The sequence below is a fragment of the Erythranthe guttata genome, chromosome 12 (assembly GCF_056151865.1).
Source record: "Erythranthe guttata isolate IM_541 chromosome 12, IM_541, whole genome shotgun sequence".
Taxonomy (NCBI): Eukaryota; Viridiplantae; Streptophyta; class Magnoliopsida; order Lamiales; family Phrymaceae; genus Erythranthe; species Erythranthe guttata.
In genome coordinates this window covers 2,441,023-2,457,936 of record NC_142544.1, presented here as the reverse complement: position 1 = coordinate 2,457,936, position 16,914 = coordinate 2,441,023, and the positions used below count along the sequence as shown (strand labels likewise).

The 16,914-nt window shown below is 30.0% G+C and overlaps 3 protein-coding genes across 3 annotated transcripts; all 3 read left to right on the top strand.

Annotated features, from left to right (window-relative positions):
* The first annotated feature begins 5,563 nt into the window (after positions 1–5,563).
* Positions 5,564–6,027, top strand: LOC105953410 (non-specific lipid-transfer protein 2). The gene has a single exon (XM_012977069.2). It carries the CDS (start codon positions 5,597–5,599, stop codon positions 5,885–5,887), a length of 291 nt encoding a protein of 96 aa, XP_012832523.2. The 5' UTR covers positions 5,564–5,596; the 3' UTR covers positions 5,888–6,027.
* Positions 6,028–10,686: 4,659 nt separating this feature from the next.
* On the top strand, positions 10,687–11,148 carry LOC105953435 (non-specific lipid-transfer protein 2). Its single transcript, XM_012977096.2, has one exon. It carries the CDS (start codon positions 10,764–10,766, stop codon positions 11,052–11,054), a length of 291 nt encoding a protein of 96 aa, XP_012832550.1. The 5' UTR covers positions 10,687–10,763; the 3' UTR covers positions 11,055–11,148.
* A 1,578-nt stretch (positions 11,149–12,726) lies between these two features.
* Positions 12,727–13,026, top strand: LOC105953436 (non-specific lipid-transfer protein 2). The gene has a single exon (XM_012977097.2). The coding sequence runs from the start codon at positions 12,727–12,729 to the stop codon at positions 13,024–13,026; it is 300 nt and encodes a 99-aa protein (XP_012832551.1).
* The last annotated feature ends 3,888 nt before the right edge of the window (positions 13,027–16,914 follow it).

The window sequence follows — 16,914 nt, the reverse complement described above, 5'->3', positions numbered from 1 at the left end:
AGATCAAATTTAAAAATCATTATTGTGAAATTAATTCATTAATACTATGGGTGACTATGGTAAGTTGGGTTATTTTGAAATTAATAATAATATGTGATATATGTGGTGGAACATAATTGCATTTCAGTCCCACAATTTTTTTAATGAAAATATTATAATAAAAAAAAAACTCGTTAACCAATAAAAAGACATTATTTTGCCATGTAGGATAGATGAAATTTGAAAATTGGGTTTTTTTGGCAATTAATATAATATTGTGCATAAAATTTAATTAACCCAAATTAAGTGGAATGTCCATTTATATATTTACGTTTGTTAATATGAAGCAATGGATTAAAAAGGAAAATCAATAACCAATAAAAAGACACCATTTTGACATGTAGGAGAGATAAAATTTAAAAATCATTATTGTGAAATTAATTCATTAGTAATATGGGTGAATATGGTAAGTTGGGTTATTTTGAAATTAATAATAATATGTGATATATGTGGTGGAACATAATTGCATTTCAGTCCCACAATTATTTTAATGAAAATATTATAATAATAAAAACTCATTAACCAATAAAAAGACACTATTTTTGCCATGTAGGATAGATGAAATTTAAAAATTGGGTTTTTTTGGCAATTAATATAATATTGTGCATAAAATTTAATTAACCCAAATTAAGTGGAATGTCCATTTATATATTTACGTTTTTTAATATGAAGCAATGGATTAAAAAGGAAAATCAATAACCAATAAAAAGACACCATTTTGACATGTAGGAGAGATAAAAAATTAAAAACCAATAATGTGAAATTAATTCATTAATAATATGGGTTAATACGGTAAGTTGGGTTATTTTGAAATTAATAATAATATGTGATATATGTGGTGGAACATAATTGCATTTCAGTCCCACGATTTTTTTAATGAAAATATTATAATAAAAAAACTCATTAACCAATAAAAAGACACTATTTTGCCATGTAGGATAGATGAAATTTAAAAATTGGGTTTTTTTGGCAATTAATATAATATTGTGCATAAAATTTAATTAACCCAAATTAAGTGGAATTTTCATTTATATATTTACGTTTTTAATATGAAGCAATGGATTAAAAAGGAAAATCAATAACCAATATAAAGACACCATTTTGACATGTAGGAGAGATAAAAAATTAAAAACCAATAATGTGAAATTAATTCATTAGTAATATGGGTGAATATGGTAAGTGGGGTTATTTTGAAATTTATAAAATATTATGGACTCAATCACCTCAATTAGAAAACTTTAATTGTGTATCTTAGTTTTATATATAATATAAATTGAAGAATATATTAAAGGAAACAAATCAATTAATGCCATTATATAATAATTGAATACCAAATCAATTTAATGATTTGAATTTCAATACCTGTTCCTAAATTAATGAAAATAAATTAGTTTCATTTCCGAAATTAACTCACAACCATATATATATATATATATATATATATATATATATATATATATATATATATATATATATATATATATATATATATATATATATATATATATATATATATATATATATATATATATATATATATTCATATTCATATTTATTTATTTATTTTTGAATGATTGAATTATATAAAAATAAGAATTATATAAATTTTAACATTAATGATATGTGTCCACATGGATCAAAATGAACCAATGAAAATGAATATTTCTTCCATGTATGCAATTGAAACTAAAAATAAAATTAATCAACCAATCAAAATAAACGATTCTGACACATAGGCAAGAGAAAATTTGAAATTGAATATAAGGAAAGTAATTAAATTCGGAAATGGTAATAAACTTAAGAATAGGAGTGTTTATGGTAAGTGGGGAGTTTTTGCAATTAATATATAATTATTGGAGTCAATCTCCTTAATTAGAAAACTTTGATTGTGTATCTTAGTTTTAATATATAATATAGTATTATATTTCATTTGATTATGATTAACTAAAAAATACTAAATTCAATATATATATATATATATATATATATATATATATATATATATATATATATATATATATTAAATTTATATATTCAAATGAAAAAATATGAATATATATTAATGTATTAATATATTCATTTTGCACAGATATCCCAAATATTTTTTATTGAATGGATATTCAAATATTCCAAAATATTGAAAATTCAAAAAAAAAAAAAAAACAATTGTATTCCTTTATTTTAATATTTTAATATTAAAATAAATATTTTTTTCTGAAAATTATTTGAATATTCGTAAAATAATTGAGTATCATGATTTTTTTCAATAAATGTATTTTGAAATACTGAAAATATAAATAAGATTTTTTTATTTCGAATTTATAAAATATTAACTTTGGAAATAATATATATACATGTGGTAATTGTTTAAATGAGTGTATAAATGTTAAATAGGAAATAACTTAAATACATACCAAAATAAAATTGACAACTCACCAATTAAAGAATCCATCTCATCAACTGAACTCCAACTAAGCAATTTTGATAAATGACATCATCATTTGCCACATGTCAATAATTGAGGGCATAGATCCTCTTCTTATATTATACTAGCATTTTTTCCCCGTGCGATGCACGGGATCGTATTTTAAAAGTGAAAAAAATAATCAATTTAATACATACTAAAAAATATATATAATACACTAACATAGTAAAATTTAAGAAAGTTATATAACATCAGTTTCTTTTACGTAGCATGATTTATAATACAAACAAATAAGTTAAGATTTAACAAATCGAATTTTTTTTTATCTCTGAAGATTTGAGATATATTGATGAAAAATAGGTAATTGAAGCCGGAAGGATTCTTCACGGTTCAGTGTCATATAGTTAGAAAATTAGTACAAAAAAATATTTTAAAATAAATAATTACAACAATGCCATTAGGGTTTCTTAAGGTTGCCCTAGCGTTTCTTTCTTTTATATATAAGATATGGATTCCCTAATCCTAATAATTAACCTTGGTTAGTTCAGATCTGGAGTTTATGACGAACAAAATATTACATCGAAAGATATTGGATAGAATATTAAGATTATTGCATAAATATTAAAATGTCATTGAAAGATATTGGAAAAAATATTAAGATTATTAAAATTTAAGTTTATGACAAACAAAATATCAATCGTTCGACTATATGCTCTCTTGCTCCACCAACAAGATCATTACTAGCAATTGTATATTTCTTTAACATTTATATATTTGTAAAACTGCAATTATATAGGGTAAATTACGAAACCGCCCCTGAACTTAGGATAAATAACAAAAAACACCTTCACCTATGCGTAATAACCAAAATCCCTCTCTGATTAACAGTTGATCGAATTTTAACAGAAATTGTGTGCAGTCTAATATACCTTCTGTTAAATAGGTGAGAAATAAAAGGAAATATTTGAAATTGTGTAAAGTCTATTTCCTGGAATAAAAAAAATTCCGTGAAAAGTCACACTGTAAGAGGTTGGTGTAAGACGGAAACAAACCTCAGGAGTTTTTTGTAATTACGAACAAGTGGAGGTGGTTTTTGAAATTTAATCTAACTTAACAATCAACCCAACTGTATATAAATTGATTGAAATTATGAATCCAATTTTTAATTTGTCGGTTGAAATTATTTATGAGCATAAAATGGGTCAGATGACGGATGTATCACGTATGGTAAAATCGATCGATGAAGAGTTTACCCAAATTAAAATATCCTTGGAGTTTATTTTGGTAAATTTCACAATAGATTTCAAATCTTCAAACTAGAACTAGTGTTTAAGATTCAAATTCTTTAGTCTAAACACAATTTAATGATTTGTTGCTTCAATTTCTTTTCTGGTAATGAAGGAATCTGCAGCCAACTGTATAGGTGCACCGGATAAATCTACGCTTTTGTATAAAAGCTTACAAATCATACGTGGGACGCAAGCCACACTAGGCAGTGGCAGAACTAGGAAATTTGTTGAGGGGGCAGGTTTTTATGAAATAATACAACAGAGGAGATAATTTTTTTTGGGGTTAGAGGACATCGCCCCTTGATTTTTTTAAGAATAATTCATAAAAGGAAGTAAAAAAAAAAAAAGCAATATTTTATGTAAAATGGTATGACGTTAACAATAATATTTTATATTATAATGATAAATATGAAAAAGAATATAAATCTACATGAAAGAATATAAAAAATGAAGGGTCAAAACTCATATTTATAAAAGATTAGGGGGCCAAAATCTATATTTAAAAAATGAGAAAATTCAGTTTTCATCCCTCAAGTTTGTATTTATTTCACATTTGATCCCATGTGTTAAAAAAACACATTTGGTCCTTCGTGTTTCAAAAATTCAACACTTTTAACCCTTTTCGTCAAATTTTCATTAATACTAATGGAATTAAGCTTGTGCCCTTCACTGTCTTAACTGACGGGCTAAGGGTGAATTGACGAAAATGGCTAAAAGTGTTGAATAATTAAAACATGAGGGACTAAATGTGTTTTTTGTGAACATGAGAACTAAATGAGAAATCGGTGCGGTGTAAACTTAAGAGATGAAAACTCTAATTTCCTCTTTTAAAAATATTACTCAAAATTACTTTTTTTTTTCTTTTTTAAATCATAGAGGTCCACAACCCTCCCTTGCCCTTATTCACCTGCTCGAACCACTAGACCATCCTCCTGCGGACTTGTTACTTCAAATTTGAAACCCACATTATCAAGCATGTTAATCCAAACAAATGGAACCTTTAATTATAAAAAAAAAAAACAAAAATTATAAAAAAAAAAAAAAAAATGCACCCATGATATAGACAATATTTTTCAAAGGGAAAATACAGTTTTTGTCCCTCAAGTTTGCATCAATTTCAATTTTGATCCCCCATGTTCACAAAAAAATATATTTAGTCCCTCATGTTTTAATAATTTGACACTTTTGGTCATTTCCGTCAATTTTCTCTTAGTATTAACGGAATCGTGCGTGTGCACATCACTGCCTTAACTGACGTACCGGTAAATTGACGGAAATGACCAAAATTGTCAAATTATTGAAGCATGAGGCACCAAATGTGTTTTATTGTAAATAAAATGGACCAAATGTGAAATCAGTACAAACTTGAGGGTTAAAAACTGTAATTTTCCCATTTTTCAAAACATAAAATAAAAAATAAAAAATCAAAGAACTGCCATCATAATGCAGTTACCATTCATTTGTGGATATTGGCAACAACCATTCATTGTGCTTTTATATTTCCAATACCTAGAATTTAATGGCTGCTGATCCAAACCCGACCCGGATTGGTTAAATTGAGCCGCAGCACAGGCCTCTGCCCGTTTTCACACACCCGAGAAAAATACCATTAATGCAAACCTCATCCACAATTTCAAAATCACGAATTACCAATCAAAGAAAAAAGATTTGACCATTTTGCCCCTCACCCACTCACCCCCACCTCTCCTATATATACACCACCATTTCTCCACTCTCAAAACATTTTTTTAACAATTTCTAAACAAACATACATACATTCATATATAACATATTTTTGCTTCGCTATATATATATTTATATATATATATATATCTCTGAAAAGATGAAGGGTGGTGTGGCTAGCTTTGTTGCCTGGTGCGCGGTGGTGATGATCGTTGTGCTGGTGGCGGCGGAAACGGCGGCGGCGGCGAATTGCAACCCTATGGAGCTGTCACCGTGCCTTGGCGCGATGATGGGAACCGATAACCCTTCGGCGGTGTGCTGCCAAAAGCTCAAGGAGCAGGTGCCTTGCTTCTGCAACTACCTAAAGAACCCGACGCTCCGGCAATTCATCGACTCGCCGAATGCAAAGAAGGTTGCCGCCGTGTGCGGCCTGCAACAGCCATCGTGTTGATCGGAGAATATGTGTTACTCTCATATGTAGTCATTGATAATAAACTTTGTCGTAATTGATTGTTACGTTGTTGTGTGTCTACGTGAAGTAGATATGTACCACCTCTCCTTTTTTGGCAATAAAATAAATTTTTAATTTCATTTTTTTTCTTCTGATTTTATGGTTAAGGTTTTTATAAGTGATAAAATCTGGACAAGCATTTATGAAGAACAAATTATTTAAAGTACTTAATTACGCAGGACACAAATTTGGAGTAGGGCACAAGTATATAAAGAATAGGATAAAATGCACTTCACCCCCTACAAATTTTCCATTTTCGCAATTTTCCCCCTAAAAATTCAAAAAGTGGATAATCCCCCCTCGAAATATTATATTGATTGCACTTTGCCCCAGGAGCCAATCTTTGGTGGGTATTGTGCAACAAAAATAACATTTTAAAAATGCAATGTGCAAAAAGATAATGTTTTTAAGGGGTAATGTGCAATAAAAATAACATATAAAGCGGCAATGTGCAACAAAAATACTCAAATGCTGATGAATAATCCATCGAAATTTTGCTATCGGGGCAATGTGCAACAAGAATAACATTTTGAGGGGGGCATTTACTTTTTAAAATTTTGAGGAGGTAAAGTGCGAAAATTAGATATTTTTAGGGGGTGAAGTGCAATTTAATTTGCTATTAGTAGAACTTTAATTATGTGAGACGACACATCTATAAACCAAATTAGAGGAGCATTTCTAATTTTTTAGTGTTCATATAAACAAATTTCTGCGAGTTTGTTAGGCCCATCATCAAATGATGGCTAAAATTCAAATCGAGTAAATAGGACTAAAAATATTAATTTTGCGTAATTATTGTATGTAAAATTGATATAAGAGAACTTATAGGACTAAATCCCTAAAGAGACCAACATATAGGATCAAAATTACAATTTTCTCATTTGATTAAATAACTATCCATCAAGCACACATACACGTGGATATGTGTGATTATGTATAGATATATAGTTCAAATTCATCATATATAAATAACCAGATGTATCATCTAATTTCTCAAACTTATAGTATGCCTGGGCGGAACCGGAACAATTTAATTGGGATACGATTTATTTAAAATAGTTAATTTCTTTAGGCACCATACATCTGCACAAAGAAATACACACCATCTGATTAGAGGATGGTTCTTTATCTAAATCTATGGTAAAAAAAATATATAAAAAAAATTGGTGTATATATTTCAATTGCTTTAGTGTTTTCGCATACCATCCAAATTGACAAATGCTTGGAGTTTATTTTGGTCAATTCATTTTACAATAGATTTCATACCTAATTCACACTAGAACTAGTGTGTAATGAAGAAACTTGCAACCAACCATATATATAGGTAGGACTGGACTGAGTTGGTTTTTACTCAGCAACCAACTCATTACCGACCATATTATCAGGCGGATAATATATTTTTAACCGACCTATTGAATCGGGTCGAAATTTCGACCAATCCATCTGTAATAGATCGATTGAAGGTTTCTAATATTATCGAAAGTTGGTTGATCGATAAGTATCGATCAACCAACTATAGTGGTAAAATTTTATTAAACAAATATAAAATAAAGGTTGTTGTTTTTTTAAGTGGATATTGTAATTACCAAAGTTAGCATTTTAAATTAGGGTCCATTTGATATACACCCTTAATTTGGAAAATATATAGGGATAGGTCCACCCCTAAAATTCTTACTTTGAGATATAACCCTCTTGAGAGGCTAAAGTACTATTGTTCCTTATATCAATTTTCGTCCAACTGCATTCAGTATTTTCACTAACATCATTTAGCATTTTGGACCTGCATTTATCATTGTTACAGATTTTTTAATAAAAAATTATAAATGTTTATTTTATTATTAGTTTATATATTTACCCTCTTTTGTATTTTTTAATTTTTTTAATTTCTTTAATTATTTAATTTTTTTTATTTTATAATTTTTTTTAATTTAAAAGAAAATTTTGATTTTTAATTTTTTGATGTTTAATTTTTTTTTTTCAAATTTTTGATAAATTTATTGTATTGAAATTGACTACACATGACTATTGTATATATACTACATATGATTATATTGTATCATAGTCATGTATAGTTAGTTATATGTAGTCATGTACTTTTTTTTTTACACCAATGTTATGGTCGACTGATTACGTGGACCACTGATTATATAAAAAAAAAAAACTTCATCTACATCAAAAACAAAATTCACAATTTGAATCTTGATATTATAAATCAATAAATACCCAACAAAAAATTGGAAAAACACAATGTCAACATCACTATACATCAAAAAAAACACATAGCTTATATAACTTATATATAACAATATATTACTACAAGGTACAACACGTTACTATATATGACTACATGGGACTATATATGACTATATGTATATTACCAGGTATGAATATATATGACCACATGTGACTATATATGACTTGATAACGCAAATCTCTCCAACACCGGAAATGGTATAGCCAACTTCCGATCTGAAAAACATTCTGCAATTGCATTACCCGTGCTCTTATTGGGAAAAAAGAAAAACCAATCATAAATAAAAATTCGTGAGAAACATGGTAAAAACATCACTTAAACAAACAAGAATTCACACGAGCCTATGGCAAAAAGCTATTAAACCTTTCCATCAAAAGAAATGCAAGAAGGAGGGCTACATAAGCTTCTATACTCATTTTATCTGCTTCTTCCTGTCCCATAACATGGATTCTTCATCATCCTGCACAACAAAACAAAATTTCATATGTCACAGACACTTTGTATAACATATAAATTTGAAAACACTGTCTCACCGAGCACAAATATTTTCCATTGGCTCGATTAGCCAGAAAGATAGCACACAGAAGAGAAATCACATCCACTTGATCCTCCAATTTCAAACCATTGATTCAAAAAATTTATGGAATTTTTTTTTTTAATTTATGAACTATCAAATGACATGTTTGTCAATGACCCAAAAAAGGCAAAAATTCTTCTTGACATTAAATGAACGCTACAATACCTAATAATTTATGCATCAAAAAATTAATCGAAGCACTTCTAAACAATTATATTGCTACATTAAGTAAAGTGGAAAGAATATAGTTTTTTAAATGAAGTCGATTACTTACCGTCACATTTCACAATTAAATTGTAACACAATATTTGTACCGTAGCACATGTATATGTTGCGCTTCTTCCTCTTCTTCGTCGGCGCCAGATCTGGCGAGAAAGAGTTTAATGGGAGAAGATCCGGTAAATGGGGAGTGGTGATGGGCGGCGATGTCGCCGAAAATTAAAGGAGAGCGGCACAAGGCAGACGAAAAGCGGCGGCGGGCGACGGTGGAGTGGCGGTGGGCAGCGGCGGCCGACGATGGAGTGGCGGTGGGCGGCGGTGGGGCTGTGGTAACGAGAGATTGAAGAAAACGGGAGTTGAGAGAGAGAAAAAAGAAACGTAGTCTGGTTAAATTGTGAGGCTAGGGTATACATTAAATTGAAACTAAAAGGGAAAAACAGGTATTTTAAATTGTCTAGGAGGTCTAACAAATTAAGATCAAAATTTGGATTTTTGCCTAGGAAATAAAATATTGGACCTATACATATATATTTTCAAAACTATGGGGTATCCCTCATTTTCAACAAGGAAAAAAAAGTTTACATAAATCTTACACTAGAATTTTATAATTATATTTTTTTTTGTCGAATTGCTATTAACTCTTTTGAACTGATAAACGATCATGGCGAGTGGCACTAGGCATAATGTGCATACTTTTACTTCAAATTTTGAATTTGTTGAAGTAAACTACGTAGCGGGTATAATCATCAACCAACCCATTTCGGAAACCGAATATTTGGTTGTCAATGATCAGCCGACCCACAAAGGTTGTGTCGGCAATGATTTTCAAAATTGAGCAAATTTAATTTTATTGGACATATCAGTTTTTACACTGGTAATTGACTGACATATATATAGGTGCATTGCCTAACCTACACTCTCGTATAATATAATAGTTAATTTGCAAATCATATGAAAGACGTGAACTACACTAGACTAACCATGTGTGACAAACTCGATCTAACAAACGCGTTACGTTAGCAAGGATATTTGAACTTGAATCACTTCACACAAACTTATTTGCTCCAACTGCTAAGGTCATCCTGGCGAGATAGTGTTTTGAGTTATATATTGTGTGATTTGTATTGAAATCTATTTGTATAAAAAATAATAAATTGGATTAATATTCCCTGAAATTAAATCTTTTCAAGAAATTTAATTCTTTAGTCCAAGCACAATTTATTCAATGATTTGTTACTTGAAATTTGAAACCCATATTTTCAAGCATTTCAATCCAAATGGAACCTTGAAACAAATAGATGCACTCATGATATATACTGTCGGAGATATTTTACCAACAGCTTAAGCTTTTGATTAAGATGATCATTCAACATCGTATCAGAGCCATACCAAACAAAAGGTTCTGAGTTCGATATTTCATTAACAGCTTAATATTTTAGTTGAAATGGTCATTCAAAATATACCACATGCATTAATTTATATTACCCAAAATTTAATGACTGCTTATCCAAACCCGACCCGGATCCGGATTGTTTGAGCACAGCTCATACACAGGAAAAACCATTAATGCAAACCTAATCCACAATTTAATTAAAATCTTTAGACCGTTTTGCCCCTCACCAACTCACCCCCACAGCTCCTATATATACACCACCATTTCTTCACTCTCAAAACACACAACTTCTACACATACATACATACATACATACATTCATATATAACATATATACTTTTTCCTATATAACTATATATACATCTCTGAGAAGATGAAGAGTGGTGTGGCTAGCTTTGTTGCCTGGTGCGCGGTGGTGATGGTGGTTCTGCTGGTGGCGGCGGAAACGACGGCGGCGGCGAACTGCAACCCGTTGGAGCTGTCACCGTGCCTTGGAGCTATAATGGGGTCGGGCCAACCGTCGGCCGAGTGCTGCCAAAAGCTCAAAGAGCAGGTGCCTTGCTTCTGTACCTACCTAAAGGACCCGACGCTCCGTCAATTCATCGATTCGCCGAATGCGAAGAAGGTCGCCGCCGCGTGCGGCCTACAGCAGCCGTCGTGTTGATCGGAGAATCTGTATTACTCTCATATGTAGTCATTGATAATAAATTTTGTCGGAACTGATTGTTTTTTGGCAATAAAATAGATCTTTAATTTCACTTTTTTCTTATGATTATTTTTTCTTCTTTTATGATTAAGGTTTCTAGTTATCAAACTTGGACTAGAATTTATGATGAACAAATTATTTGAAGTACTTAATTCCGTCGGTTAAGATAGTGATGGACACATGCTTGAATCAGTTAGTATCAACGGAAAATTGACGCATAAAAAATGTTAAATTATTAAAAAATGACGGACTAAATCTGTTTTTTTGTTAATATGAGGGACCTAATATAAGATTGAGAGAAACTCGAGTGGTGAAAAGTGTAATTTTCCTGTGATTATTAGATTGGGAGGCTGATCTGGAACAATGACGTTTTCTTTTATGAATGAGGAGAATATAATCACCTTAAATGACTAGATATATAAATGGGGTAAGTTACGGCCATCCCCTGATGTAAGGTTAAATTACGAAAAATTTGTTCATGTTTGGATAGTTACAACCACCCTCCTCAACTATGAATATTTTTACACATTCATCCTTGCGGTGTCAAATTTAGTAGAATCTTCTAGATTATATGGAATATTCTCAAGTTTGTACCCGTTTTATCTCATTCGAGCTCCACATATATTGAAGCAAGAAGATAATAAGATGTGTTTTTTGGCTTGTATATATTAGACTGTGGTGCATCATAAACTGCATTTTTGCACAAAATGAGTACAAACTAGAGAACATTCTATGAAATGTGGAAGATTATGTTGAATTTGATACCATAAGGGTGAACGTGTAAGAAATTCATAGTTAAGGGGTAGTTGTAATTATCCAAACATAAATGATTTTTTTTGTAATTTGACCTTACTTCAGGGGTGGTTGTTATATATATATATATATATATATATATATATATATATATATATATATATATATATATATATATATATATATATTATACTATGTTACATTGGGCAGATCTTTATCTTTCAAAAGCACAAACACACAAACACACACATCAGGGCGTGTAGATCAAGGGAAAAATCTGTCCAATGTAACATTCACCGAGTGTAGCATGGGAAAAGCCATATATAATTAATTTGAAATTCACAACAAGAATTCAAAATATAGTTGAAGATGAAAGATAATTATTTGAAGTTTAAAGTAAAATCTATCTATCCAAATGAACTTAAATGGTATGTGTGTGCCAATATCTATCTCACTAGAGTTTTTGCTATTTGGAGATTATACACAATATTTCTCAAAAAAAAATACAAATTGCCATCAGAATGCTATGACAAATTCAATTGTGCATATTGGCAACAACCATTCATTGTACTTTTCTCCTTCCATTTACGAGTTGGTCCGTGTGACAAATATCACTATAGAATTTAATGGCTGCTAATCCAAACCCGACCCGGATTGGTTAAATTCAGCCCGTTTTCTCATACACGTACCCGAGAAAAAAACCATTAATGCAAATTGCAAATCACGAATTTCCCATAAATAAAAATTGGACCGTTTTGCCCTCACCGCTTCTACATATATATACAGCACCATTTCTCCACTCTCAAACCACACAATTTCTACATACACACATACATACATCCATATTTTTTTGCAATATACATATATCTCTGAAAAGATGAAGGGTGGTATGGCTAGCTTTGTTGCATGGTGCGCGGTGGTGATGGTGGTTGCGTTGGTGGCGGCGGAAGCGCAGGAAACCGCGGCGGGGGCGAATTGCAACCCTATGGAGCTGGCACCGTGCCTTGGGGCGATAATGGGGACCGATAACCCTTCGCCCGAGTGCTGCCAAAAGCTAAAGGAGCAAGTGCCTTGCTTCTGCAACTACCTAAAGGACCCAAGGGCGGGCCAAATCATCGACTCGCCTAACGCCAAGAAGATCGCCGCCGTCTGCGGCCTACAGCGCCCGTCGTGTTGATTGGAGAATCTGTAAATTAAAAATAAACTTTGTCGAAACGGGATTGTTGTGTGTCTCTATGTTAAAGTAGATATATACCACCTCTTTGTTTGACAATAAAATTGAATTTTAATTTCGCATTCTTTTTAATGATTTCTTTTTTTCGTTGAAAGAATTCAATGCTGCCGAATTCGTGTAATTTAATATAAAAATATAAAATTAGACATTTAGACCAATGATTTGATAAAAACTTATAGAAAGAAATGTTTTGCAGCAAAAACAACACAAGTTTTAAATCACTATTTAGAAATATATAACTTGTGAATATGTCTTTCTTTACACGCGAAAACTTTATTGAAATGATATTCGAAGAATACACAAAGAGAAGTAAAGATCTTCTCTTTGCTGAAGAAATCACAAGTCAAAGCGAGGCCGAAAAAAAAGTTCTGAAAAAAGAATATTTAAAAAAAAATGAAAATGGGGTGAATGTGATATATTTGTTAAATTTAGGTTCAATGTGCAATATTGTAATGTTGAAGTTAGAGTTTAGTAGATGAAAGTAATTTAAATTATATCCAGAGAGAGGGGGTATTTTAGGAGATAAAAAAACATGAAAGATGAATTTATATATAAAACTGATTTTGATGTGGACATATATACATTTAAGTCCTCATCTTTGAGGTTATATTCAATTTCGCCCAATTTATATACTCAATAAAGAACGAGGACCTTGACTAAAACTTTTCTCATCCAGTCAAGTTTTTTGGTACTCATCTATTTTGTGACGTGGCAAGATAGTGAGGGAGGTGATTTAATGCGAGATTATAATTGGATCGATTAATTCAATTTACGGAAAAATACAGTTTATTTCCCTCAAGTTTGTATTGATTTCATATTTGATCCTCCATATTTATAAAAAAATATATTGGGTCTCTCATATTTCAAAAGTTCAATACTTTCAGTCATCTCTGTCAATTTTTTCAATTAGTACTAACGGAATCAAGCGTGTGTACATTATTACCTTAACTAACGGTAAATTGACGGAAATGACTAAAAGTGTTAAATTGTTGAAACATGAGGGTCTAAATGTGTTTCTTGTAAACATGAGGTACCAAATATGTAATCGATGCAAACTTGAGGTGCGAAAATTGTAATTTTCCCATTCAATTTAGCTATCCATAATTTATTATTACTAAATAAAATTCGATACCCAATACAACACGGACGCTTAAAACATATTTTACTTCAAATAAAAAAGGCAATGTAGCAGTAAACACAAAAAAAAAAGTAAATAGCACTTAACCCCTTGTGGTTTAGACATTTTGCAGATCCCCTTATGATATAAAATTAGGCACATAACCTCCTTGTGGTTTGGACATTTTGCACATGGCCCCCTTATGGTAAGAAATTAGACACATAACTCCCTTGTGGTTTTGACATTTTGCACATAACCCCCTTATGGTATGAAATTAGGCACATAACCCCCTTGAATAGAAAACTGGACAAGACTAAATTACCCTAAAGTTTTGCAAAATTGCAACCATACCAACGGTTCGTTGGTTACTCTATTAAGTCAATTTTTTTTGTTTTAATTTAAAATTAATTATCTATAAAATGAAAAGATTAATGTATTTTTTTGTAAAATGAGAAATATAATATATTATTGTGTTTTTTAAACTTTACAGCACAAAAGGTATATAATACTAGTTATAGTACAATTGACAATTTATTCAATTTTAGAAATCAATTTGAATTTTTTTAATATTATCATTAATTATGATTATTATATTACTATTTTCTATATAATATATTATATTATAGCTGTTATCGAATTTTATTTTTTTAAGAAACAAAGTCTTTATTTTTTGTTATATTTTTGGAAAAATCGAAAAAAACATTTCTCTAAAGTTGAAATAAAAATTAAATTAAAAAAAATATGTGTTGTAAAATTAAGAAAAACACAATAATATAATATTTCTCATTTAACAAAAAAGTACATTAAGCTTTTCTTTCTATAGAATAATTATTTTTAAATTAAAATAAGAAATTTTGAGTTGATAGAGTAACCATCGAACAGTCGGTATGGTTGCAATTTAGTCTTTTCCAGTTTTCTATTCAAGGGAGTTATGTGTTATTTTTATACCATAAAGGGGGTCATGTGCAAAATTTTAAAATCACCAGGAGGTTATGTGCCTAATTTCATACCATAAGAGGATCATGTGCAAAATGTCAAAACTACAATAGAATTATGTAGCAAATTCCATACCATAAAGGGTCATGTGCAAAATGTCCAGACCACAATGGGGTTTAGTGCTATTTACCCTAAAAAATATATATATAATTTTTTTAATTTTTTGACTAAATTAGTCAATGGCAGTCACTGAATGCTGAACAAAAGTGCATTTATTTCATTATTATACTCCCAACGAACTAGCATTAAAACTTGGACTCCACGTTGTAAATGAGAATTCAAATACAAACAGCGCAGACATTGTGACGTCATCAAAATGCCCCTTCGCTCACCTGAGGAGCTACATTAACACGCATGCATGCATGCACGCACGTGTTTCCTTTTGTTTGAACTGATCTCATGTGAATATACTTTTATTCCACTTTGGTGTTTTACTTTTAATTATATTCTATAATACTAATTTCTTTTTCTTTTCTATATTAGTTATTAATTTGTTTGCTATAAAAAAATATATGGCATAGTAAACCTTAAAGAGTTCGAGTGGATTCAAAAAAAATATATATACACTTAAAAATATTTCTTTTAAATGAACACTATGATACTTGCGACTTTAATTTATTTACAATTTCTTTAATATTTTCGTCAATTTTTTTTCACAACTTTCAAAAATACTCCTAAAATTTGTAAATGATTTTTTTAACTATGAAGTTCTTACATATTTGTATTTTTTATTTGTATACTATTTATTAAAAAATCGGGGTGCTGCCATCCGAACACTCGTAAACTTTTATTAGTCCATCATTTTATATCAACTGTTATTTTAATATTTACTTAATTTTGAACATTCTCGACACAAATCCTAAATTTGTCACTGGAGACAATGTAAACTTTCAGTATAATCCAATTTTTCCCGTATACCTATATGGTGCTGCGGATTCCTTCATTACAAAAGAAAAGAAAATCACAAATCTACTGAAGGAATTTTGTTATAAGAAATACATGAAAAATAATTTTGCAATTGACATTTACTCTTAAGATTATATCTCAATTAGCTCAAATTAAATATGAATATCCTCCAATTTAATATCATATCTCATATTTTACTTATCATTACACCTAATATAGATAAGATATACAAAATTAAATTAAACTAGATTAATGCAATATCAATAGGAATACAGATTTTTGGCACTTAGTGAACTAATCAAAACGTATTTTCGCCACCCATTCACATATAAAATGCGCACCATTGTTCATTATTTAAACGCCCTTATTTCCTCTTATCAATATTTTCTTCGATTTAACAACTAATATTTTTGTTTTTATGGTTTACAAACATTAAATAATATTGAGAATCTCCCATATATATCTTCTATTAATTTAATCACCAAAAACATGGATAATATATATGAATAATTAGCATCCACCTTTAACGAACTATGACAATTTGACAACCACAATTTGAATATAAAAAGAATTGGCCTTCCTTTCCCCTAACTGTTAATTATTTAATAGCTATACCTCAAATATTTAAAATGACAACTTTTAGTGAATGAAAGACATTTTATTTTAAAAAAAAAAATATCTATCTTCACTCTATCTTCTTTTTTTTTTTTCAAAACATTTTTAGTAAGTTTTCAACGATATTACCATTAATTAGTCATCAACAACATGAATTTACCAAATTTGAAAATTAATACACTTGAAAGTGAGACAAT